Source organism: Neomonachus schauinslandi, chromosome 13 (genome assembly GCF_002201575.2).
Source record: "Neomonachus schauinslandi chromosome 13, ASM220157v2, whole genome shotgun sequence".
In the NCBI taxonomy this organism is placed as follows: Eukaryota; Metazoa; Chordata; class Mammalia; order Carnivora; family Phocidae; genus Neomonachus; species Neomonachus schauinslandi.
In genome coordinates, this window is record NC_058415.1 from 74,459,030 (window position 1) to 74,484,721 (window position 25,692).

At 51.6% G+C, this 25,692-nt stretch overlaps 1 protein-coding gene across 3 annotated transcripts in view; it reads right to left on the bottom strand.

Moving 5' to 3' along the window:
* WHRN (whirlin) overlaps positions 1–25,692 on the bottom strand; it is an 88,236-nt gene that overhangs the window by 55,886 nt on the left and 6,658 nt on the right. For all 3 annotated transcript variants that reach the window (XM_021691437.1, XM_021691436.1, XM_021691435.1), the window contains exon 2: positions 8,959–9,177. In XM_021691437.1, the coding sequence (XP_021547112.1) occupies positions 8,959–9,177 (219 nt within the window). The remainder of the gene's footprint in view (positions 1–8,958; positions 9,178–25,692) is intronic.

Sequence of the window (25,692 nt, forward strand, 5' to 3'; positions counted from 1 at the left end):
CATTCTGGGGAGCCTGACCTCCGTCAGAGTATCCCAGAAATATGACCTCCGAGCCATGAAGACCTAGGGGGTCAGCCAGGGAAAGGGGGAGGGAAGACAAGTATTCCGGGGGCAGGAAGGTGTGCAAAAGCTCAGGACCCGGACACAGCACAGCCCCCAGGAGTCCCGCAGGGTTCTGTTTGGCTAAAGCAAGACAGGGAAGGAGGGAAGGGACAAGATTAGCCAGTGGGGGGGGCCATGAGCCAGGCCGAGAAGACTGGGCTTTAGGTGGAAGAGAGACCTGCTCAGATTCATTCGGATTTTAGGAAGACTACTGGCCAGCAGAGCGGGCCGCTTCCTGGAGATCCTTCAGGAGAGGGTGTGCACCTTGAGACAGTGGCGGGGTGGGAGTGGGGGAGGCGGGGCTCAGATCTGGGGGAGCTCAGTGAGACCGGCTGAGGACGGAGTGTGCAGCTCCCACCCGATTCCCTGCCACGCCCGCACAACGCACCCCTTCCTCCATGCTCTGCCTTCAGGGCCTGGGGTCCACACACCAAGGCTCCAGCCCAGCTCTGTCCCTCCCCTCCGCCACCTGGGCTCTCCAGCTCTAAGCGCAAAAGATTCCGGGAGGAGAGAGCCAAGAGGAGCCCCACGACAGCCAGATGGCAGTGACTGTCTGCCCCCTCTGAATGCCGAGGATGGAAACACACCTCCCCACCTCCCCACTACCTCCCCGTAAATCCGTTACGCGGGAATAAAACGGAGCCCGTATCACAGGGCTGTAATAACAGTCCTATCAACCACAGCGTAATCTGCCTCAATCACTGGCTGGAATTCAACCAGTGTTTGGCAGGAAAAAAATTCACCTACGGGAAGGACACTGAGCTGCACAGCAAGAACGCCACCCCCACCGATAATATGAATAACTCATTAAACTAATTACTCGCGAAACGTACTATTTCCTGAATCCCAGGCACTGGTTGCATTACCCCCATTTAATCCTTTCTCTTCCTCTGTGGTTTCTATTATTATGCCCATTTTCCCGATGAGGACACTGAGGCGGGAGGGGTGAATTGATGTGGCCAAGGCCACACGGTCGGCAGCTGGCCAGCCTAAGGCATTTAACCAACACGCTGCGCTGCCTCCCACAGCGCTGAGAGTTCAAGTCCTGAGTCTGCCCTTTACTCCTGGGAAACCAGGGGGCAGGGTCCACTTTGTCTCTGATTTTCACAGTTTTCCCCGTCAGTAAACTGAGAATCGAACAATGTACCTGGGATAGGCACTGCTGCCACTCCCCTTCCTGCCTTGCCCTAGAACCCTGACCCTGTCCAGGAAGCAACAGAGCAGCCCCCAAAGATGAAGTCAGTCTGGGCCAAGGCTGTTCCCCTCTGCCAGGGATGTGGGTAGTCTGGGCCAGTTCTGGCCAATGGACATGATGGAGGATGTCTGCTGGCGGATGCTGGGAGCAATTCTCCCCTCAGAGAAGAAAGACACATAGACCCAGGATGAGAAGGGCCTTCTGCGTGCCTGCCCAGCTTCCACTCTGCTTTGGACACAGCTGTGATGGCAGGAGCAGTGGCTACCATTCTGCAACCGTGAAGCAATAAGCCAAAGACAAAAGCCAACAAGAGGAAGGACAGACTCACCAACAAACCACACCTGAGGCCACCTAGCCCCACACTCCTCAAGGCATCCTGTAGCCTGGAGATCCAGCCCCGGGCAGGGTGGATATACGCATGATGACTCCTTCATGGACCTCAGATCTTATGTCACCTTCTCAGGGCCCCTCCCTAGAATTATCCCACTAATATACTGCCCCCATGCCCTTTTCTTCTTTTCTTGTTTATCCCATTTACTATATAATATACATCACTATTTAAACACACACACACACACACACATACACAGGAACATAAGCTTTTGAAGGTAGTCATCCTTGGCTATTCCCTGCTGTATTCCCAATACTCAAAACAGTTTTTGGCCCACTGGAGGTACTCAATAAACATTTCAGGGTAAAAAGATATGAAAGGTACCTAGCACCTGCACCTAGTTGGCATTTGATACATGATGGTGGTTACTGGACTTAATGACCATACCCCAGGCACTGTGCTCTACACTTCTGCACGTGGTTGTCAACCCCTGAAACAATCCCACATGGCCACCATGACTATCCCTGTATCGTGGAGAGGGAAGCTTAAGTGACTAACCCAAGGGCAAGTGACTTGTCTAAGGTCACACGGTCAGGAAGTTCAGGAACCAGGCTTCAAACCCAGGCCCAAAGTCCCTGCTCCCTCTGTACGAGGTTGGGCCTCAGCCTGAGCCAAGGGGCAGGTCGCATCTTGTCTCTGTGGCTGATGTAGTGAGTCTGGGGCAGTTGCCACTCCCCAAGCGGGGTCTGATCACTCAGCCTGGAGTGGGGGTCGAGGGCCAAAGACACCATGGTAGCCTAGGACTTGCCCATTTGCTCAGGGAAAAATGCCCCAGGTGGGTGACCCTTGAGCCTTACGGTTGGCTGCTCCTGACCCACCGTTCTCCTAAGCGATTCCCAGGTGCTGAGCAGCCAGGCCCTGCTGTGAGTCCAGCCAGAGGGGGCCTCTCCTGAGGCTGTGTGCAGACCAGGCCTGAAGAGCCAGAGCCAGAGGACACTGGAGGAGGCGGGGGGAGAGGGGGGAGGCTCTTCCCCCTCAGGCACCAGAAGGTAAGGACGACAGAACTTAGGATCTGAGGACAACTTGGCCCCACCACTCATAGGCTGTGTGGCCTGGAGCAATTCATTCAGCCTTTCTGCACCTCCATTTTCTCATCCGGAAAATGGGAATATTGCTACCATCTGCAACTACTCTCAGATTTGGCTTCAGAGTCGAATGATTCTGTGCAATCGCATTGAAATCTGAAAATGGGAAGCCGCTGGGAGTCTGGGGTTCTCTTGCACTGGTTGCTGGCATGCATCACCCAATTCATAACCCCTCTCCAAGAAAAGAGGATGACAACATATGTGTGGCCTGTGGAAACAACAGAAGCAGGAGAAAGAGCCCCTTCTGAAAGCCCTTCTCCATTTCTGTAGGGTGTTCTGCACGTGCCTTCCCAGAGCGACTGCCCCTTCGAACTAAGAACCCAAGAACAGTGCTTGTGCCCAGAAGGTCAGAATCAGTGGCAGGTCGGTAGGGAGGCGCCGACCTAGAAACACTACGCTCATTCCCTCCACCCTGAAGATGGCCTGCGACCCACCTCGCTCTTCCTTCCTTCTCTCCCACCACATCCCAGCCCCGTAAGCACGTTCAAACCACCCTCTGCTTCAAGCCATGTGAAATAATGGGCTTGCCCCCTGCCCCCCCAGCTCAAAAACAATCTTACTCTGAACAGCCCACAGAGAGAAGGCCGTCAGAGCCCTGGAAACTTCCCCAAGACCTATTTCCCACCTTTGAGATTCATCTTCTAGAACCACAAACATCATGACTGGCTCCAGGGGCTCTTTTGGTTTTATCTTTACTACAACCAGTCCCACTTCCCTTGAAGGTGAGCTTATAGCACCCCTTTTTCCTCCCACTTTTGTAAAGGTCTTTGCAGACCTCTCATGGATGTCGCCCCTGTTCCCCTGCTGGCCAGGAGAACACTCAGTGAGTCCCTGCCGCCTACAGGAAAATGTCTCTGAGGCACACACACTCCTAGCCCGCCACCCAGCCCTGCACTCTGTGCCCCAACTGTAACTCTCACGTGACACCAGCGGGGGGTGGGTCCCCAGACCCACCTGGTTCTTCCTAACCTCCCTCCCCCACTGCCACACCTTTCCCTCTGCCTGGACCACCGTTCCTGCCACTGCCATGTAGCCAAACTCCAAAGGCTACCTCCTCCAGGAAGCCTTCCCAAATCTCTAGCTGGCAGGATCTCCCTCCTCTGCACACCATAGCACCCACCCTGTCCCCCCTTTTTTTTTTATTTGAGAGAGAGAGAGAATGAGAGAGAGCACATGAGAGGGAGGAGGGTCAGAGGGAGAAACAGACTCACTGCTGAGCAGGGAGCCCGATGCAGGACTCGATCCCGGGACTCCAGGATCATGACCTGAGCCGAAGGCAGTCGCTTAACCAACTGAGCCACCCAGGCGCCCCCTCCCTGTCCCTTTTACAGAGCATGCATCACACCGGACCTTGGGGCACCTCGGCTTGCCTCCTCTGGGCTCCTCACGCTGGGAAGGCTGCCAAGGGTGATGTCGGGACAGAGGGCTTGGAAAGAGACAGATCTGGCCTTGCCCCTGAACTCCACCCCTCCCAGGCGGGTGCTGTCGGGCACTGCCATGCTCTGCTGTGGCACCAAGGTCCGACGTGAAGACTGGGGAAGAACTCATACCAGCTCACGCCCATTAGCATGGCTGCTATCGAAACAAACAAACGCCAGAAAATACCAAGCGTTGACAAGGCTGTGGAGAAACTGGAACCCTCGTGCCCTGTACGGGGGGATGTAAATTGGGCAGCCGCTGTGGAAAAACAGTATGGAGCTTCCTCAAAGCATTAAAAATACAATTACCACATGCTCCAGCCACGTCATCTCTGGGTATTTCCCTGAAAGGACTGAAAGCATAAGGACTGAGAAATACTTGCCCACCCACAAATAGCAGCGTTATCCACAAAAGCCAAAAGGATGACACCACCCAGGTGAACAAAATGCGGTCCCTCTGGACAGGAGAATGTTATCAGCCTTAAAAGGGAAAGAAATCTCATCACGTGCTACAACCGGGATGAACTCGGGGGTCGTGAAGGCAAAGTGAAATAAATGAGTCAGAAAAAGACAAAATACCGTCTCATGCGAGGTGCCTGGAGTGGTCCAATTCAGAGACACACAGGAGACTGGTGGCTGGCAGGGGCTGAAGAGAGAGGCAGGGCAACTGTCCTCTAACAGGTTTGAGTTTGGTTAGAGTAAAAGCATCCTAGAGATGGGGTCATACAGCAGTGTGCACGCACCTCATGCCACTGAACTTGGTACCATTCAGAATGGTGAAGAAGATACAATATACGTTACGTGTGTTCTGCCACAATTTTTTTTTTTTAAGATTTTATTTATTCATTCAACAGAGAGACACAGAGAGAGAGGGAACACAAGCGGGGAAGTGGGAGAGGGAGAAGCAGGCTTCCCGCCGAGCAGGGAGCCCGATGTGGGGCTCGATCCCAGGACCCTGAGATCATGACCTGAGCCGAAGGCAGACGCTTAACTGACTGAGCCACTCAGGCGCCCCTGTTCTGCCACAATTTAAAAGAAACCCCAGAGCACTGGGATTCTACCACCCTGCCCCTAAGCCATTGTTCAAGGTTTCCCAGCAGGGAGGGCCCCAGTGGGCTCCACCCCATCGGCCCCAGCTAACCAGGAAAGAACCCCAAAGAGGAAGGCCTGACACCTGCTGAGCTCGGATGAGCGTCACCTCCCTTGTGGGTAAAGGAGAGGTGACAGAGACAGAGAACGTGCCTTTCCTCCTTGACGGTGGTCGGGTTGGGCAGCAGTCCCCAAGGGCACACGGTGGCAGGTGTTCACGCCCACACAACAATGCCAACTGGGAAAACAGATGGCCACATCCTCCTGTGACTTTGCAAAGAACAGTGTGTGAGGGTCTGATCACACAGGACTCAGATTCACACCCAGCAAGCATTTAAGGAGCTGCTACCATGCCCCGGGCTGTTGGCAAGGTGTTTTCGTTTTAATTCAGTCATTCACGTAATAAACACTGAGTGCCTATACGGTGCCAGGCACTGATCCAGGCACTGTGAGTTTGCCAGGGCACAGAACCAACATCCGTACTGCCGTGACACGTACACAGTGCTGGGGAGAGTAGCCCCACCATTGTGTCCATCTTGCAGAGGAGACCGAGGCTCAGAGCAGTTAGGCAACTTGTCCAGCGTCACACAGCTGGCAAGCGGCGGAGCCTGGCTCCGGTGTCTTACCTGCCCTGTCGTACTGACAGTATCCCGTGTAAACAAGCACGTTCCAGTTTATTGCAGCCGTGGAGGCTGAAGGATATTCTGGACTGGCAACCCGGAGTGATGAGCCCTGCTGTACCCTGCCCCTTTTCGCCTCCGAGGACGTGACTGTAACCTGAGAGCAGATGGGTCTGATTCCCAGAGATTTACATCTGTGCTTCCCTTCTGTTCCTTCCTTCAGCCTTACGGGACGGCTCTCACACTTCCGTGTGGAGAACAGCCTTACCAGGAACGGCCGTAACGCTAGAACCAGCTTCAGCGGACAGCGTCAGGTGCTTTTCCCAAGTTGCTTTACGACATGTGGGATTTTTACATCCACTGTTGCCCTGGGCACTCTGTCCCTAGAAGGTGTGCGTCCACTGGGGTCGGGCTAGGAGTGTTGAAGGTTGGCACAGGAAGTCTGGGATTCTGGTTGTGGGGATCTGGAATATTAGACAATTCCAGGACACCAGAGAGAAGAGAGTTAGAGCCCGCCAAGCTCCGGGCCCAGGGAACAGAAGTGCAGGCCCCAGAGACTTCCCCACAACCCTCACAACAGGAAATGGGGGTTTCCAGGCTGCATCCAGCAAGAAGAGGAACAGAAGGGAGGGCAGGAGCTTGTCTGGAGCTGTGAGATCTGTGAAGGCCACTCTGGTGTGGTCCAAGGTATTTCCTGCCTCCTGAGGTCTCTGGTCCTCCCCGGAGCACGATTCTCTAAGTCTCTGCCTTCCACGTTCCTACCTAGGTTATTCTAAGACTTCTAGAGCTCACCTTATCTCCTCCCAGCCCGCCCACCCACTCAATTCCAGCGACAGGGCCCTTCTTGCTAAGCCTTGAGGACGTGAGCTGGTTCCCACCTCAGGGCCTTTGCCCATGCTGTCCTTGCTGCCTGGGATTTTCAGAGTGCATGGCAGCTCCTTCTTCCTCCCCAGGTCTCAGCTCAGAAGTCGTCTCCTCAGAGGCCCTCCTTGACCACCTCATCCGAAGCAGTGCCTCCCTCTCTGTCACTCTCCACCCCTCCCTCTCTGGATTTTACTTCCTTTCATCACTCTTCACCACCTTAATGATCTTGCTCACTCATGCTCCTTTCTGGATTATGGTCTCACGCCTCCCATGACCTCCAAACTCACTAGAAGCTTCTCCACAGCAGGACCTCATTCTCCTATCCGTTTCTCTATTCCTCCCTCCTACCACAGCATCAAGCACACTGCAGGTGCTCACTAAGTACTAAGTACGGGGTGACTAGGGTGACCTGTGGAATGGGTCCTAGTTGCCACAGTCCTCTGAGTCTCTCTCGGATTCCTGCGCTTTGAAATGTAGACGAGGACAGCTACTCAGCCGGGTGGCCATGAGGATTCACTAAGATGCTGTAAGCACAGCGCCCAACACCCATCAGCGCCATGCCCTCCGCAGGAAAGGGGCTCAAGGGAAAGATAAAGCCAGTTCCCTGCCCAGTTCTGGAAGGCTGGCCTTGAAAATGACTCCACGCCTCAGGCAGCCTTGCTGGCTCAAGACCGCTGCGGAGCAACATGGATCGCCTGGCGGGGAGGGGGTCCGAGCCCACCTCTGCCCCACCCAGCGCGGCCACTACAAAGAGGCCCAGGCGGCTCCGGCGGAGGGGCCTACCGCCCGGCTTCCCCGCCACTTCTCGCCCGCCGCCTGCACAAAGAACACAAAGCACGCTAAATGGACGGGCGGCCTTATGGACGGGAAAGGAGAGCTGAGCAAGGGTCTCCAGAGGGCAGGCCTTGGCCTGGAACCCCAAGCCACGTGGCCCCCGGGCTGTGGGTGTCCAGGTCCTAGCACACCGGGAGAACTGCACGCAGGACTTACATTCCTGGTCTCCGGAGCAACCAGGGGGTGCGGTACAAACAGCACCCACGGCAACGCTCAGAAACTCGGGGGACTCATCTCCCGGTGGGTGGTTTATGTAAAAAAAAAAAAAAAAAAAAAAAATTTTTAAAGATTTTATTTATTTATTTGAGACAGAGAGAATGAGAGAGAGAGAGCACATGAGAGGGGGGAGGGTCAGAGGCAGAAGCAGGCTCCCTGCCGAGCAGGGAGCCCGATGCGGGACTCGATCCAGGGACTCCAGGATCATGACCTGAGCCGAAGGCAGTCGCTCAACCGACTGAGCCACCCAGGCGCCCTGTTTGTTTGGTTGGTTTTTTTACTGAAACAGTCACGATATGAGGGGAGGAGGGCTTCGATGCCCCCACCCCCCGCCCCACGGTCTTCAGGTGACCACACCCCCTGGTGCTCGTGGGCCACAAGCCTGCCTCTGGAAAGAGGCAGAGAGCTGACACAGTGGAAATCCCTTTGCCCTGGGAGGCGCACGCTGAGCTCCTTCCTCCGCTTCGGTTCTGGAACTGCCCACCCCGCCCCGTGAATTCTCACTTGGTACAAGGTGACCAGCACCAGTTCCTGCTCTTGACAGCCCGAGACGCCGAGCTGCAGGGGGTTCCCTGTGGAGCCTGGAGTCCGGGCAGCTGCGTGTGGCCGTGCGCCTGGGTCCTGACCACTGAGAAGCTGAATCATGCTGAATTTGAAGGGGGGCCCTGAGCTGTCTCTTCTCCCTTTCCCACTCCAGAGGCTAGAATGGGGGGCCTGGCATGGCGCAGCTTTAAGCATCAGAAGGGGCAAGGGCCCAGGGGATGACGATGGGGGTGAGGGTGGGTCCCAGAGTAAGATGGGGAGCAGAGCTGCCGCTCCAGCCCCCACCGTCCCCTCTGTTCTGTGTCAGGGAGAAATAAATGATCTGATTTAAGTCAGTCTTCAGGCTCTTTGGTTGGTAGGATCTTAGGCTGTATCAGAATATACATTGCATGGGTCAAAAAGAAAAGAAGACAAGATGAAACCCTTCGGTAGGGCCTTGAGAGAAGAACAGAGCCCTGAAAGAACCAAGCCTCTTTGTCCAGCCTCTAAGAAGCATCCCTGTTCTGGGTGTGGCAGGGAGAACGGGGTCTCGGGGGACCAGCCTCCCCCACCAGCCCTCTGCCCCTAGCCGGCCTGCTGAGGCCGAGGCCAGGTAGCTCACCTTTTTCTCATCCCCGCCTTGCAGGAGATGCAGGGTGCTCCTCGGGTCCCCCTCGCGCTGCCTCAGGGTGTTGCTGTGGGTCTGGGGCAGGCCTGAGGGCGGGGAGATGCTGCGGCCCTGTGGGTCCACCCAGGTGTAGATGTGGTTGGTGACGTAGCCCCCAGGGATGCGCCCTGCTGAGCACACAGACAGCACCAGCTTCTTCGAGCCCTTCAGAGCCTAGAGAGGGAGAGAGAGAGAGGGATACAGGGGTTAGTAGGAAGGGGGCAGTGAGGGACAACCCTCCCAGTACCCAGAACTTACTTCCCACACCGGGAGCAGGAGGCCAGTCCCTGAATCACCCCCCATTTTTTTTCTCTAGCCCTCAATTTTTGTCCTATGGAAACGAGGACATCCATCCCACCCCTATCTTGAAGTGGATCAAACGTAAGAAATCCGATCTCTCAGCACAGCTGTGCAGAGAAGAGTTAACACAGCAGGCCTAAGACTGCATCCTCAAGAAGGCCTGCTTGGCTGGCACCTAGGAACCTGGATGCTGAGTGTTCCTCCCATTCCCTAATTGGGAAGGGTGGCTCACCGTGCCTAGGTTCCTTGTGCAAACTATGTTGGGGTCTGGAATGTGGGTCCAGGCACAGAGAACCTATGTGACCACACCCCAATAAAAGCCCTGGCACTGATTCTCTAAGGAGCATCCCTGGTGGACAATATTTCCCAGCTCATCCTGGGCTCATCCTGCAGCAAAGGGAGACTCAGAAGCTTGCGCCTGGTTTCCTACAGACTTTGTCCCCTGCACCTGTTCCCTGTGCTCATTTTGCTGGGTCTCCTTTTGCTGTCATAAATCTTAAAAAAAAAAAAAATTTTATTTATTTGAGAGAAACAGAGAGCACGCGTAAGAGCATGAGGGACAGGGGGCAGAGGGAGAGGGAGAGGCAGGCTCCCCACCGAGCAGGGAGCTCGACGCGGGACTCGATCCTAGGACCCCGGGATCGTGACCTGAGCCGAAGACAGATGCTCAACCGACTGAGCCGCCCAGGTGCCCCTTGCTGTCATCAATCTGAGCCAAAGCACAACTATATGCTGAACTTGTGAGCCCTCGCAGAACCCAGGGGTGGTCTTAGTGGCTCCGACAAGAGAGTCAAGAGATGAAATGACTGATAATATGGCCGGACGTTTATAAAGAGCCTGCCTGTGTCACTCAGCCCTGCACCTGGCATGCTTTGTCTCCTCCTGAAATCCTCATGGAATCCAATCTTGTCGGGAGAGAGGTCCATTATCCAGATGAAGAAATAGAGGGAAATCGTCTGCCTACATTAGAAGGGAGGGGTTCCTTTTCCATAGCAACTAATTTTGAGTGTAGACACCACCTTCATTCTACGTTTTCCAGTCTGGGGATGGAAGCACCTCGAGGAGAGAGGAGTCCAAACTCTCTGCCCCGGGGTGGATGCTGAGATCGGCCATACTGCTTTCCTACGGGGCACCTGGAGCTGAATGACGCCGTTTATTGAGGGACAGTCACTTAGCGCGAGGATTAATAGCAAACCCTGCAACTGGGGGGCCGGAGGCTGCTCACACGAAGTCCACGCTGCCGCTAAAAACACATTTATAAATGATTACGAAGAGTACCTAACGCCGTGGATCCGTGATACGCTCTACCGCACAGTGGGGTCAGAGGACACCCATCGAATCTTACAGTATGATCTCAGTGATGACGTTAAGATAAAAATCACACAGGAAAAACAAAACAAAACTGAGGAGCGATGTGCCAACATGCCAACAGTGCAGGATTATGGGTGATTATTATTTTGTTCTTCCTGTGTCTCAGTATTTTCCAAATGTTCCAGAATGAGAATACGTTGCTTTTGATCTCAGAAAACAAGAATATGCCTCAAAAAGGGGGAAGGGAGTACCTAGCTCTCTGCCTCCCCCAAGCTTGCCTGGATGTGCCCTGGACTGCATTCTCCTGACTCCCCAGGACACTGGACAGACCAAAGGGGCCAAGGGAGGAGCTTTCCCCCATAGTGGGGAACCCCGGCTGCACGTCTGAGCCTCTTCCAGAGGAGGAAGGGTAAGCCGGGAGGTGCCCGGGCCCCTCAATTCCACAGCTAAATGCCAGTCCCCGGTGGAGGGATAATGAGAATCTGGCAGCTCTCCAAAAGGCTGCTTTTACAAAAGATTTCTGAGAAGATGAGCAGGAGAGAGTTGGTGCCCTTTTAGCAAGTCCCCGGGACTCCCCCTGATAGGACAGCTGGGAAGATAAAATCTGTGCAAAGTTTGAGGGGCAGGATGGAGAGGCTAGTGAGCAAGGAGGCCTCTGGGGGAGCAAACAGGGAAGGGGGGTATCACAGGGCGGCAGCAACCTCAGCAGATACCTGTGAGGCCCCGTGCCAGGCTAGTGAGCAAGGAGGCCTCTGGGGGAGCAAACAGGGAAGGGGGGCATCACAGGGCGGCAGCAACCTCAGCAGATACCTGTGAGGCCCTGTGCCTTCCTGACCCTTCCTCCCCGCCCAGGGCTCCGCTCCCTCCCCCGTGAGGGCACTGCTGGCTGGAGGCGGTCCCACTGGCCGGCTTCTTCCCCGCTCCCTCGCTCCCTCCCTCGACAGACTGTGAGGCCCGAGCCCCGCCACTTACTCGACAAGGGCTGACTTGAGGGCCTACTGCGTGCCGGGCCCAGAGAGAACAAGTGGGCACATCCTCGTAGCACCTGCAGCCGGTGAGAGATGCTGCTTCCCCTGGCAGGTCCTTGGAAAAGTCTGGCGACGCCAGAATCAGGAACAGAGGAATGCAAGTGGTAAGAACAGAAACCGTGGACGGAGGCAGAACTGCATTTAAGCCGTACTTCTGTCCCTTATGAGTCATGAGTCCCGGGGCCGGCGCTTCCTGCCTGAAAGCAGCACCATGAAAGGACAATACCCACTTCTCAGCGCGGTGGGGATTCCAGGAGACCATGCGTAGGAGGTCCAGAGCCTGTGCACACAGGAGGAGCTCGGCGGGGCCGAGCCCACTCACCGTTCTTCTAGGAGTGTCTGCACTGAGAAGGGAAACCAGATGCAGAAAAGCCTCGTCCAAGGAGCTTCACAAGGAAGCAGGTTGGGGAGAGCACGCTTTGTATTCTGTAGGCTGGCCAGAGTGGAACTCTCTTGGTCAGTTCTATAAATAGGGAGGCAGCAACCTTGAGAACGGAGAAGAGGTTAGTGCCTTTGATGAGAAGACCACGGAGAGCGGGCACCGGGGAGGGCCTGGGAGCGCAACGAGTCCCCCGCGTGCTGCCTGCCTCCAGTATCTTACAGAAGGGGACTGTGGGAGCCCGACATGGGAAGGGACAGAGAGGGAACGAGTATGAAAAGGACAGCCAAGGACACACAGGAGGCCAGCCCTGGGCAGGCCCCCTCCCCTGTGCACCTCGGTTTCCCCATCACAAGACTGAGGGGCCAGAATATCTGACGGCCACTCAAGCGGAGACCCTTCCAGAACCTCTGATGTTGGCGTTTTTGGTAACTGGGGGCTTCCAGTGGGGTCTTGGAGAGCAAGAACATCACCATCCAAAACTGAACGAGCCCAAGAACAAACCCGAGATTCCTGAGACAGCGCTTGCCACCCCAGAGCAGGCTCTCAGGATAGGCCTGGGTGCAGGGGCCGGGAGACGCCGCTCGAATGCCCACTGCCCTTTTCAACTAAATATGTGTCACGCACAGAAGGCAAGGAGGCGGGGGATGGTCTAAGAAGCTGGTTTCTGTCTTCTTACTGCCTTTTTGTCTCCAGTTTCCCAGACAGCCGCTTGCTTGTTGGAAAGAGTGGCTCTGAACGGAGAAGTGAATTCCTAGAGAGGGCTGGCCGGTGCCCCCAGCCCGGCACACAGAAGGCCACCCCCGGGCTCGAGCGCCGACTGCGCCTCAGGTGCACCCGGCCATTCATTTCTCAGAACCAGCACCTTCTCTGGCTGGAGCGAGCCTCCATATAGCATGCAGCTTAGGCGGCAGAGGAACCTAGAAGGAACTCCCGCTGTGAAACAGCGGCCCAAGCTTGTCCCCGTTGCGCCACTGGCTCGCTGGGTGGCCCGGGGCTATGCCCTTCTCTCGCTGGGCCTCGGTTTTGCCAACCGGCAATGAGCAGCTTGAACTCACTAACAGCGGAGGTCCTGCCCCCATAGGAAACTTCAATGTCTTCTGGTTAGTGGTTCCATCCAGAAGGAAAGGCTGTATTTACCCATGACAGTCATGAGTCATGGCAGCAAAGAGATCAGGGGCTTTGAGATACACAGGGACAGAGTCCAGGCAGCTCTCAGGGAGTGAGTCCTCGAGATTGCGCGGGCTGAGGCTGCTACCAGGTCCTTGAACCAGATCCTGAGCCTGGGGGCTCCGAGGCTCCCTGTCAGCCGGAAGGGACCAACAGCCAGAAGGACAGACGGAGCATCCCAGGTGTGGCAGGATGCACGTGGCAACTCAGCTTTATCGTCGGCAGCAGGGGACCTCCCAAGGGACCCGAGGGCCGGGGAGACAGACATTCCTCCAATGGGACTGCAGCTGTGCAGCTCTGTTCCTTGCAGCCTGTGGGTGGAAAACCACATCCAATACCCACCTTAAAGCAACGTGGATGCTCTGCTTGTGCAAGCTGGTGACTGTCACCCATGCCTGTCTCCTGCGTGGCGGCCCGCACAGCCGGTCTCCTGAACCAACTGTTTATTAGCTGTGCCACCTCACACAGGTTACTGACCCTCTCTGTTCATCTCTTTCTCTCCTGTAAAACGAAGATCATAATTCCACTCTCTCTCTGGACAGAGGGGCCCTATATGGCACAGTGCCTATCACTGGAGAATTCAATGAGCTGTGGCTTAAAAAGGGCACAATGTGAGACCCAGGGAGAGTCCACTATAGACGGAGTGGTCATCAGAGCACTACTCCCACGCTTGTTACCATGGGTTTGCTGCTAAAACCTGACCTAGGGCTCACGTGCGTTCCACGGAGTCAGATCCTTGAAATTTCGATCTGACCCAGCAGACAGCATGGTTCAGATACCATCCAGCAGCAGATGACTGTTGAGGCAGTGTGTTATGGTTATGGAAATGTAAATTATATGTGTATGTCTTCACACTTAATAACTTGCTACTTGGATTAATGCTCTCAGGAGGCAAATTTGCGTCACTCAGCTCTTCAGAGCCGACTGGATTCACAGCCCAGGCGACGGGATTCTCCGCTCAGCAGAGGACACAGAAAGCCATGGGAGATGGCCACAGCATAAAGGGGACGGGGCGTTGTGTGTTCACACGGCAGATGCACAGATGCTCCTATGTTCAAGAACACACACCAAAGCGCAAGTGTGAAGTGAACCACAAGGTCACAGGATGATGAGACTACTGTCCTCAGGGGCACGGAGGACACACTGCGAAGTCTCAAGGAAGGGCACATCATGGTGACTCATCCAGCCTATTTCAGGACACAGACCTTGAGGGGCGAGGTTTTCTCTTCTCCGGAACAGAGATGCTTAGCCTCAGGAAGGGGAGCCCGTCTAAGAGCCAGGTTCAGGTTAGTGATCAGGAAGAGAGGAAAGAAGGATGAGCGCTTGCTCTTCCTGACCCCACCCCGCCCAGCTGGGGCTCACTGGGCACCAATCCTGACTCTGCATGGTGACTTGCTGTGTCACACAGCGAATTACTTAACCTCTCTGTGCCTGCTTCTGCATTTAAGATGCAACTGTTGTAAACATTATTAAGATAACATAGGGGTGCCCAACTGGCTCAGTCAGAGAAGTGTGCAACTCTTGATCTCAGGGTCGTGAGTTCGAGCCCCACGTTGGGTGTAGAGTTTACTTAAACAAACTCAGAAAAAAAAAAAAAAGTAGACTGCCTACTCATAGTATCTAGCATCTGGCACATAGTAGGTACTAAATATGAATTTCCTTCCTGAGTCTACCAGCTCCTTCTCCCAAACCCAAGCCCCAGAATTCCCTAAAGCTCTAATCTACATGGACACAAATACAGAGGCAGCTCTAGCCTCTCTCTTATGACTTTCCTCATCTCCAGAAACATCCTTCCTTCCTTTAATCCACACTTCCTCACATCTGCCCTGCCTTTGACATTCAGCCCATGCCCGCCACCTCCAGGAAGCCTTCCTGGATTGCGACTGACCCTCCATCTCCAAGAACACCCAGCACACTTCTATATTTTCATTACCATGTATACTAGAGTCTCTGCATCAGCTTCATACATCCTGCCTCTAGAACTACAAGATATGTTCCTTGAGGCACAGTGCATGTTCGGTTTTCTTTATAACCTCTTCCAACAAAATATTTATTGAGCTCTCTAAATGCCAGGCAGCCCCCAGGGAATCTGTTCAAATGAGGCTGCAGAAAGATCAGTGCCCTAGACTAGGGCTCAGGCAGCCTTAGGTCAGCACCCCATGCTTCTCCTCACTCATGGGAGACATCACCTCAGGAATGCATGGGATTTGGTGAGAGAAGCAAGAGTGGCCGGGGGGCTACAGCTCTGGAGCCAGGCTACCAAGATTCCCATCCCAGCTCTGCCAGCTGCCAATGGCAACCTTGGGCAAGTTACCAGTCCGTGCCCCAGTTTCACAGGCATAAGACGGGTTAGGAGTGGTATTATATCACAGGGTGGTTGTGAGGATTAAATTAGTTTACATGCATAAAATGTTTAATGCCTGGAACACAGGTAAGAGCTGCAAAAGGGTCAGGTATGATTATAATAGGGAACCCAGAGTAGAAGTCTCAACCCACCTTCCATGATAACCACTGTCTGTCCTTCCAGAATGTTCTGTGCATTTTATAAATATGTGGATGCACATATACAAAACTACTGTTGTCGGGGCGCCTGGGTGGCTCAGTCGTTAAGCATCTGCCTTCAGCTCAGGTCATGATCCCAGTATCCTGGGATGGAGCCCCGCATCGGGCTCCCTGCTCGGTGGGAAGCCTGCTTCTCCCTCTTCCACTCTCCCTGCTTGTGTTCCCTCTCTCGCTGTGTCTCTCTCTGTCAAATAAATAAATAAAATCTTCAAAAAAAAAAAAAAAACTACTGTTGTCTGATCTTCACAGAAATTGACTCACACTTAACATTTTCATCACCATGTTTTTTCCAGCTGAAAAGATGTATTTTGAAGATCTTTGCTCACCAGTTCAATGACATTAAGCTCATGTCTTTGTGCATGCACTAGGGCCCGCTCCCTGGCAGAGATGCTCCACCACTGAATTCTCACTCTATTGTTGGACATGTAGATGGTTTCTCGGTTTTTGCCACTGCAAACAAAGCTACGATAACATACCTTTTCATGCATCTTGAAGCACACATGCGTCTAATTCTCTAGATCAGAGATAAGTGGAATTCCTAAGGCAGCGGGCAAAATTAATGCATCTTTTTTCATATGCAACCTTGTCCCTCCCTGTTGTAGTTCCTACAACCACCTGCAGGGGGCAGCACTACGACATCCATGCCTACAGAAGGCGCTGTGGATGGGACTGGGTGCGGGCTTTCCAATGCCTTTTCCCAAAGCCGAGCTCACTCTGGTGCAGGGATCCATCCTCTTTTATGCTTTCTTCCACAGGCTCCAGAAATCTAGTTATAGGCAAACCTTGGCTCTATTTTCCAACCGCATCTGGAAACTAGAGAATTGCCAAGCACCAAAATAAAAAGGTATCTTAGGGTGAGGATTCCCTCCGCTCCGAGAGTTTTTCAGTGAAAGGTATATTCACTAGAAAGCCATTCCCAAACAAAGTTCTATCTCTTCCTGGCTAAGATACTTTAGACAAGTTGCCTCAGCTTTATCATCTGTTAAATGGGGCTACTAATGCCTACTCTTACAGAGTTACTGTGGGGACAAAATGAGGACTGACGAGATAATGTACACAAAGCACCTTGCGCTAAGTATGGTGCATAGTGGGTGCCCAACCATGGTGGCTAATATTATTGGTAACAGCAAAGTTACAGGGATGACCACACATTTTATTCTTCCCATTGCCCAGATGAGTAAAGAGACTCTAGGTGTTGGCATGTCTTAAGCAAGGTCAGAAAAAGGATAAGAGGCAGGGTTTGGATTTGAATCTTGGACTTTCCAAACTCATGCTTCTTTCACTACTAGTGAAAGGGGGTTCAGATACCCAAGGGTAACCCCTCTGTCTTGGCCTCACAAGATGGACAAGGAGAAGGTCTGAAGAGGGGATGTGGGACTTACAGACCATAAACAAGTGAGAGGCCCCCGAACTCTTGAACCCTGAGCTGGTGCTGGGTTCAGCCACGTGGGCTAGAAAGACCCTCCCCATTCAGCCCCACTTTGAGGGAGGACAGAAATCAATGGCGTGTGCTCTCTGCCCCAGGGGTGTATTTTAATGTCATGAGAAAGTAAAGCCCTAATTAGTCCTGTCTTCAGAGCTCCTTTCCTCTGCATCACATTTTTATCTGTGTTAATTACCTCTTACAGAGACCACTAACTGCAACAGCCTCTAAAATCAGTCTCTGCTGCGCAGCCAGGACATCCTTTTAAGATGCAGGTGGACCCTGTCCCCTCCCTGCCGAAACGGTCCCACTGCTTCTGATGTAAAATGCGAAGACCTCACGGTGTGTCTCAGGCCTGTGCGGCTGGCCCTAGGGCCTGCCTGGCCAGCCTCTTTGCCAGCCTCATCGTCTGTCCCTGCCACTGGCCTTTCTTACAGTATCAAACGCTCCAAGTTCTTTGCATGTGCTGCTCCCTATCCCTGAAGGTACATATATCAACATACGTATACAGTGATTATTTTATTTATATCCTTCTCAGTAGACAGAGAAGTCAGGGAATTCTTCTGTTTTGGGCACAGATGTGTCAATAAATATGAAAGACTGGAAATCGTGGGTGATTCCACATAAAATGAAAGACAATGAAGAAATGCAATTGTAATTGCCTTCCTCCTGAAATTGATTGCCTTCTTTTTAAAACTGACCGCCAGTGAAGAATTTTACCTCTCTTGAAATACCAATGAATTCTCTAATAGAATGTAAACAATGCATGAATTTCCCTTTTTGCCTTGGTTGCTAGGAAGCTCACAACTCCACTTAAATATGAAATATTCTTCTTATTAAAGGCAACACACACACACACTTTCCAATATGGTTTCTGAGCTCTGTGACTTTTTCATGATGTCCTTTCTAGGTTAAGTCACTCAATTATTTCTGAAGTAGGAAGAAATATTAATCACAAATATATTAACAAGTAAGTAAATAGGACATGCAGAGTTCAAAGAGGATGTTCAATCACACCAATCATATAGGAAGAGCTCAGGAAAACAGCTGCCAAGTGAATGAATGAATGCTGAAGTACATCTCAAGGATCAGACACCTTATACACAGAGTTGGAGGCAGAGATATTTTCATAGATGCTTGGGCAATAACTCTGCTTTCTCATCCTACTCTCTCCTTCCACTCCCCAGAAATACTTTACTGCTGCTGACTTTGGTCTCAGAATCATGTCATTTAAAAACATTCCCTTAAATAAAAGTCCAAAAACTGTTAGTTTATATTCTACTGGAACGTTGACATAAGCGGGTAGTGGTATGCTGAGAAAGTCACTGTGTCTCAAAGAACGGTGGCTTCATGTTGGTGTCCCTCACAGCTGTGTGCCCGTCAGGAGGCCAGGATCTGGGGCAAAGCTTACCACACCTGCTCTGGCTCTTTGTGGCCACCTCACCTCTTCAAGTGGCTACATCCTCAGGGAAATCAATATGGACTGCAGAGCAGTCCCCTTCCACGAGATGCAGCTCAACATATGCATGAAGCAAAAATAAACAGAAGCACGTGATCCAACCATCAAGGAATGTGAATGCACAGAAATAAAGGCCAGGGGACAGGGCAGAGAAACGACAGCCAGTTAGGAAGGTGGAATAATCAACATCTTCTTTTCCCCTTTTGAGTTGTTTTTTTTTTAATGTTGTTTCAGTTTGCCTTTAATTGGAGCCTTACAAAGTAGAGTTCAAGAAATCAACTCTTCATCCCCTCCACTGTTCTTTCTTTATGAGTTTGACCTTCTCCAAAGGCTTGGGGTGAAGAAGGCAGCCCTTGTTCCAGTACTGGGAACACCAGGATCCTGGAGGCTGGAACAGGGACCTGACATTTCAAAGCCCCTGATCCCTGGTATCTTTGCTCCTAAATGTCTCAGTGAGTTAAGGCTGTAGGAAAAGGAAAAACATGAAGGATCAAAAGAGAGAGAGAAAATGTTGTCCTTGGGGACAATGCCATGAGAAATTTGTAAGACAGTGACAGAGTCGCCATCCCCTTGCAAAAGAACTCAGAAGATGAGGACAGAGCAGATTCCAGAAAGGTACTGATTCCCTTTTAATGCAATTCTTCAATTATCCACTAAGCCTGGCTTTTAGTCTCTTATAATTTAAGTAAATTGCTTTACAAATGTTCTTTTAAATTTGGTCTCTTTATTCTTTTCTTTTTTCTTTTGGGAAGAACGAACAAGATTCTAGGAGTCATAAACATAATCACTCAAGGTGAGCCTCGATGGATTTCCAATGGCGTTGTTGTGATCTAGAACCAATGTCCACAGCACATCCACCCATCAGAAAAATCTGATTATATATCAACATTTTCTTGGCCCAAGAGCGGATACATGGATGGGGTGTATTCTCCTGGAGGACACTTAACATTCCTGTCCCTCATCACTTTCTGTGCACTCCGTTAACAAGGGGTAGGCCTCCAATTTAACTCACCCTCGAACTGAAAGATCTGAATTCCAGGTGGATGAATCAACCACCTAACAGCTACTCCTAACAACCATCCCTTAAAGAAAAAGGCTGATAGATCTGAGGAGCTGGAAATGTAACATTCTTGTGGTTAAATGGGCATAGGACATCAATAAGTTACACACCAAAAATAAATAAATGTATATATATCACATACATACATAATAACGTACGTATATACAGCTATACAAATAATAAACATGCAAAGGAGTTCAACTTCACTATTTAAATTATGCAAATTAAAATAGGATACTTTTTTGTCTGTCTGATAAGCAAAAACGGAAAAGAAATATAATATCCGGTGTTGGCAAGGCTGGGGGAAAATGAGGCTTCGCATACACGGCTAACACTGGTAGAGCGGACTGTAAAATAACAAACTCTGCTTCCCCAAGAACAATCTGGCAACAGTTACCCAAGTCTTAAAATTCTGCCTATGCCCAGAGCCAATGCCACTTCTAGAAAGACAGCCCAAGGAATTTTTAGAGACATGCTTCCAGATTAACATGCCAGGACACATTGTCTAAAGCGGCAATGTGGATAACGTTTAAAAAACAACCTGTCCAACAAGAAGAAATTAGTCCAATAAATCACGCACCTCTTTGCTATGACGTAATCATTAAAAACCATGTTCTAGAAACATTTATTGGGGTCGAAAAAGAGTCATGATCCACTGTTTGGTGAGACAGGCTCAAAAACTATGTTCAGAAAGGCAGTTTTGTAGAAAATTCCCAATAGGGATTTACACACGTAGGCATGCGGGGGACTGGAAAGACGACAATCAAATTGTCAATAGTGATTATTTCTGGGCGGAGCGGATTATCGATGATTGGGGGGGGGTCCTTTTCCTTTGTGTTCTCCTGGGGTTTCCGAGCTCTCTAAACTGAACCCATCTCTCTCGGGTCATTAACACACACACGCACACACATATTTTATTTTAAATGCGCAGGTGGACTCCTCTGCTCCTCATGTCTCCTATGAACCAAACAAAATGGCCCTTCCTTTGTCCAGTCTGTGATGGTGTTGACGACCACCGGCCTCTTACAAGAGGCCCGGGGACCCCTGTTCGCGCCGTGCCCGCGAAGCAGGCAACACAGATTCGCAGCCTCCGCCAATCAATGAGATGATCTCCGAAGTCACCGGTTTATCCTAATGGGGCTGGAGGTGAGGTCACAGTTAATCTGTTTAGGGAATTTCCACAGACAAGGCACAAAATAAAATCCTGCCAAAGGTCGGGGCATGGCAAGAGAGATAAGAGGGGGAGAAGGGGGGCAGATAAAAAGGCCAAGAGTGCGCAGGGCCGCCTGGGTACCTGACGTCTAGTCAATAAGATGCACAGAGCTCGCCCAGGAAAGGGCAGGGCGGCCGTGGCCTGGGCTGTCTGCTCACTCCTGGATTTTCTGATCAAAAGGCTGCAACACCGTTTCAATAAGGAAAAAAAACATCAGAGAGGAAATGTACATTTACTGAAATGGGGCTCCGGCCAGCACGGTGCTAGGCTGGACACCCACCAAAAGGTAGCAAGGAGCACACACTTGGGAGGCAAGAAGATCAGGAGTTCAAATCCCAGCCCTGCCACCTCCTACGTGTGTACTGGTGGCCGGGCCCTTCCTCTTCCCAGTGCTCAGCCTCCTGTCCCTGGGGGCTGCGCCCAAGGGTTGGTGCCGGCATTTGCGCCAAGCCCTCGCAGAACTCCAGGTGGCACAGAGACGCCCGACCCTGGGGGCCGTAGTTATTCGTGGGCTCAGTATTACAAGTTCATAAGCATGTTAGGTGCTATGTATTTTATACCAGGAAGAGTGTTACCTGGTAGGGAAAAGCCCTATGTTCACCCCAGCACAACGGGGTGAACGTAACAGGTAATCATGAAATGCTCAAATCGACAGATAACCCCAGTGCTTTCACGGGTTACCCGTGAAAAGGGTATCCCCATTTTAGAGACGAGGAACTTGAATAGGGAAGTTAAGAAACCTGCCTACCATTTGGCTGTTATTCGCATTACGACGTTATCGAAGAGGCATGTGAGAATCAGAGAGGTCAAGGAATTTGTTCAAGGCCCCACGGGTGCACAGAGCCCCTGGCTCCAGAGCCCAGGCTGAAGCATCACGGGAGGTCGCCTCTCCCTGGCTCTGGAGCGACAGATACATCCCCTCAAGTCAACAAAACCTGGTTTTAATTCCTGGCTCTGCCTTCCTGTCCATCTTTGTGACAACAGGCAAGTGACAAACTCTGCAATTTTTTTGCCCAACGAAGCAATAAAAGCGGTACCTCCTTTGAACCTATTGGGCTAGTGTGAGGTTCAAGTGAGTTCATACACAGAAAGTCCTGAGAACGCTGTCCAGATTACTGTAAGCCCTCAATACAGAAGTTATTACTGGCCACAGAGCAATTCAAGGAAACCCTGGGGGGTGTATAATCTGTGTCCCAACAAGTGAAGCAGGGTCACTAGGCTGATGGAGCCGCAGGGGAGGGGTTCCTGCAGATGGGGTAGCTGCAGGTGGGCAGGGTGATCCACTGGGGCTGGCCTCACGGGGACCGTGTGTGTGGATAGGTGCAGGGACACAGAGCCGCCTTTCAGAGGAGGGCGTGCTGCCCGATGGCACTCGGGGAACAGCCAGAGAAAAGGACTGTCTGCAGACAGAAGGGGATCAGATCATGGGCAGCCTGAACATCAGGTTCAGGAGCTCGGCTTCTGCCCTGAAAGCTCTCAGCACCAGTGCAAGGCGCTAGGCAGGGCACCACTTGATGAGAGACAAATTTCGAAAGTGTGCCCTGCCTCCAGGATGCTGAATGGACTGGATGAGCAAGACCGGAGACAGCCAGCCAGCCAGGGGGCCGCTGCACTTCGGTCTCCAATGGCAGAGAATTCGGCCTCCAATGGCAGTGTGGTCTGGGATGTGCTGGGGAGGGATCGGGCCTGGAGGGTCTGAGCTCGCCGGAGCTCATGCAATCCCCAACAGGGAGACTGTAGAGAGGACAGCAGGTCAAGGTTACTAACTTGGGGAATGTCCATGATTTGTGGGCAAGAGGATGAGGTGCCTTCAGAGGGTCAGACAGGAGCCTTGACTTCCAAGGCAAATAAATGCTTTTCCTAATACTGGGGAAGAGCTGAAAATATAAATTAAAAAAATAAAGATACCAAAAGGAGGCCCAGGTCCTGTTCAGAGAAAGCACGGCAGAGAGGAAGGGATCTGGGGACAAACTGAACATCTTGACTTAAACCCTCAGGACTGGAAGAACTCGTGGAGGGAGGAGAGGGTTTAAGAGAGTTTGGGAGAACCTGGGATAGGCCTGGGTCCCCCTGAGGAGAAAGAGGAAGTGGCAGGAGAGATGGAGCAAGGATGAAGGTCCCGCTGGCCTCAGACACACCGCAGGACACCACATCCTCCACGGCCCGCAGGATGGAAACGGCAGAAGGAAGACTTCCCCCAGACTTCCCCCCTTCCCCACCTGCATGGGAGGGTAACTTCTGAAAGCTGGACCACTCTTCTTCTCTTTTCTTAATCAGAAACCTCTTAGTGAAGCCTCACACACCATTTCAGATGTGGTTCAAATACATTCCAGGGTTTGTTGTTTTTTTTTTTTTTTTTAAGTACAGATGCCATATTGTCAAATCACCACTTTCAACCTGCATTAATTGCTTTAATGGGTTCTGGAAAAACAGCTACCTTTCTCTCCCTTCTCATCAGGGCCCCGGGGGAGCCCAGCAGGGAAGGATGCTGGGGAACAAGGCCGGAGATGCAGCTGATCTGGGAACCACACTGTCACACACTGGCCTCTGAGCCATGCACCTGCCCCACATTTTTAAGGGAGGTTGGGACATGCAATTCCATCTGATCCCTGGACTTTATTACCACTGTAAAACGAAAGAAAATGCAGATGCCAAAACCCGAACAGGAGCAGTTACATTTTTAAGGAAACTCTATGTGGGAATATTGACCACATTTAGTAAATGACTCTGCAATTCAAGCAGCTACCATGCATCAAGAAGGCCCTGAGCCCCAGTCTTTTCTTCCAAAGGCACCTTTTTTTCTTTTTTTGGACTAAGCAGCCGCAACAGAAGACTTTCAAAGCCAAGAGGATGCAGTCGATAACATTTTTCATTACAATACTGCAGTAAGACCTCCGTGGCCATATTTCTCAAACTTGTGATGTGCGACAGCAACAATAAACTGTTTGTGAGGGCTAGGGGCCAAGTTCAAGGGTGAGGGGGTCTGCATCACAGAGAGGCCAAGGGAGCTGCTCAAGGTCACGGCCAAGTAACACAGTCAGATGAACCCAGGTCCATCTCCAAAAGCCATCTCTAACCTCTCTTCCGTGGACTGTCCAACTTATCAGCTGACCTTGCACCTCTGGAGTCCTGCTCCAAAACAGCTCAGGATGGGTCCACCTCTCTGGTCAAGTCTTTCTGTGGATAAATGTTGGGGATGGGGACAGATCCCAAAGGAAGGTGGTGCTTCCTAAACCTCAGTATGATGAAGACTTGCCTAGGGAGCTTGTTAATTCTTGGGCAAGCTACATTTCTGAATCACTACTTCTAGAGTATTTAGAAATACCCTTTTAGATGTCACTTTGCCATGTTCTTCCCTGTAACCTGCAGCTTTAGAATCTGGTGAAGAAGACATTTTGGGACTTGTTTATGGGAGGTTGAAATATTTGCTTTGCATTCAAAGTTGAGAGGATGCTGATATTACGAAAATTCAGGTAGAGAGGAAAAATAACTATAAAACTGGCTGCCAGCTGAAGCAAAACCACAGCCAATTTAGCATAAGGAACAAAAATTCTCAAAGGGGAAGGAGGTAAAGGGGTTGGGACCGGAAAAGGAGAAAAAAATAAATTCACTTGTGCATTCTCGATAGGGAATAAAGCAGCTTTTAAACATACATGTGATTAGCAGGAACTTGGCCTCTACCTGAAATGCTGGGGCTTCTTAAAACCTGAACAGTGCTGGGTTTTGTTTCTGTTTTTTTTTTTTAAACAAAAAGCCAGAAGATGTATCTCACCCAAAATTGGTTCATTGATTGCTTCAGAATGCACAAATGATTCTATTTTGGAATCACAGACACAGGCTGCAGAAATAACCCACTTCTGGGAATGTGGTTTTAAAATTAAGAGCAAAGCAACAAATGAACTAACCAAAGAGGTCTCGTAGGGTGGGCTGGGCTGCAGAGGGTGGGAAAAGCTCCTGCCCACCCAGGCACAGACGTTTGGTTTTTTTTAAAGGTCTTTCACTAAAAAGTAGTAGTATAGGGTTTCCTATTTACCAAATGTTTTTGTACCTATTAAGTCATACGATTCCATACCCATCCCGGAAAGGCAAGTAGGATATGGCTACGCCCATTTCACAGCTCCACAGACTGAGGCATCCAGAGATGTCACATGATCTGCTCACAGCCACACCGTCAGCTTCTTGGTAAAGCATACATTAGAGCCTAGGGCATTCCTCGACGTTTTTCTCCAAGCACCCACTGCCTTGCAACACAGATTTTCTTCGGATATCCCACTCAGGAACCAAGGGATCCTGAACTCACCAGCATTGCACTGGATTCGAGATCATTCTATTCATTCAGCAAATATTCATTTACTAAAGTACCTACTGTGTTCCAGGCGCTGGGTAGGTGAGGGAGCGACAGAGACCAAATCTTGGTTTTTGTGGAGCTTATTTGTAGTGGGGCAGGCACATGACCAACAAACACGGTGAAATGTCCTTCTCATAGTGACCGGTGTGCTGAAGGAAATTCCAGCAGGATGAGGGGATGGCGTGGGCGCCTGCTTTGGAGAGAGGGTGGCAGGGATGTGGAGGCACGTGGATGTTACAGTGCTTAAAACCGTTGGTGACCCGTGGCCCTGGATGGGTCCATGCCCCCGCAGCCCCAGGGCTCCCCGAGGGCAGGGGCCATTGACCATCCATCTCTGAATTCCAAGGACCAGCCACAGGCCTGGGGGCACTAAGTGCCCCTCAGAGCTTGCATGGATAAAGGGCTCCCACGGGGACAGGTGGGGCTCAAACACGCC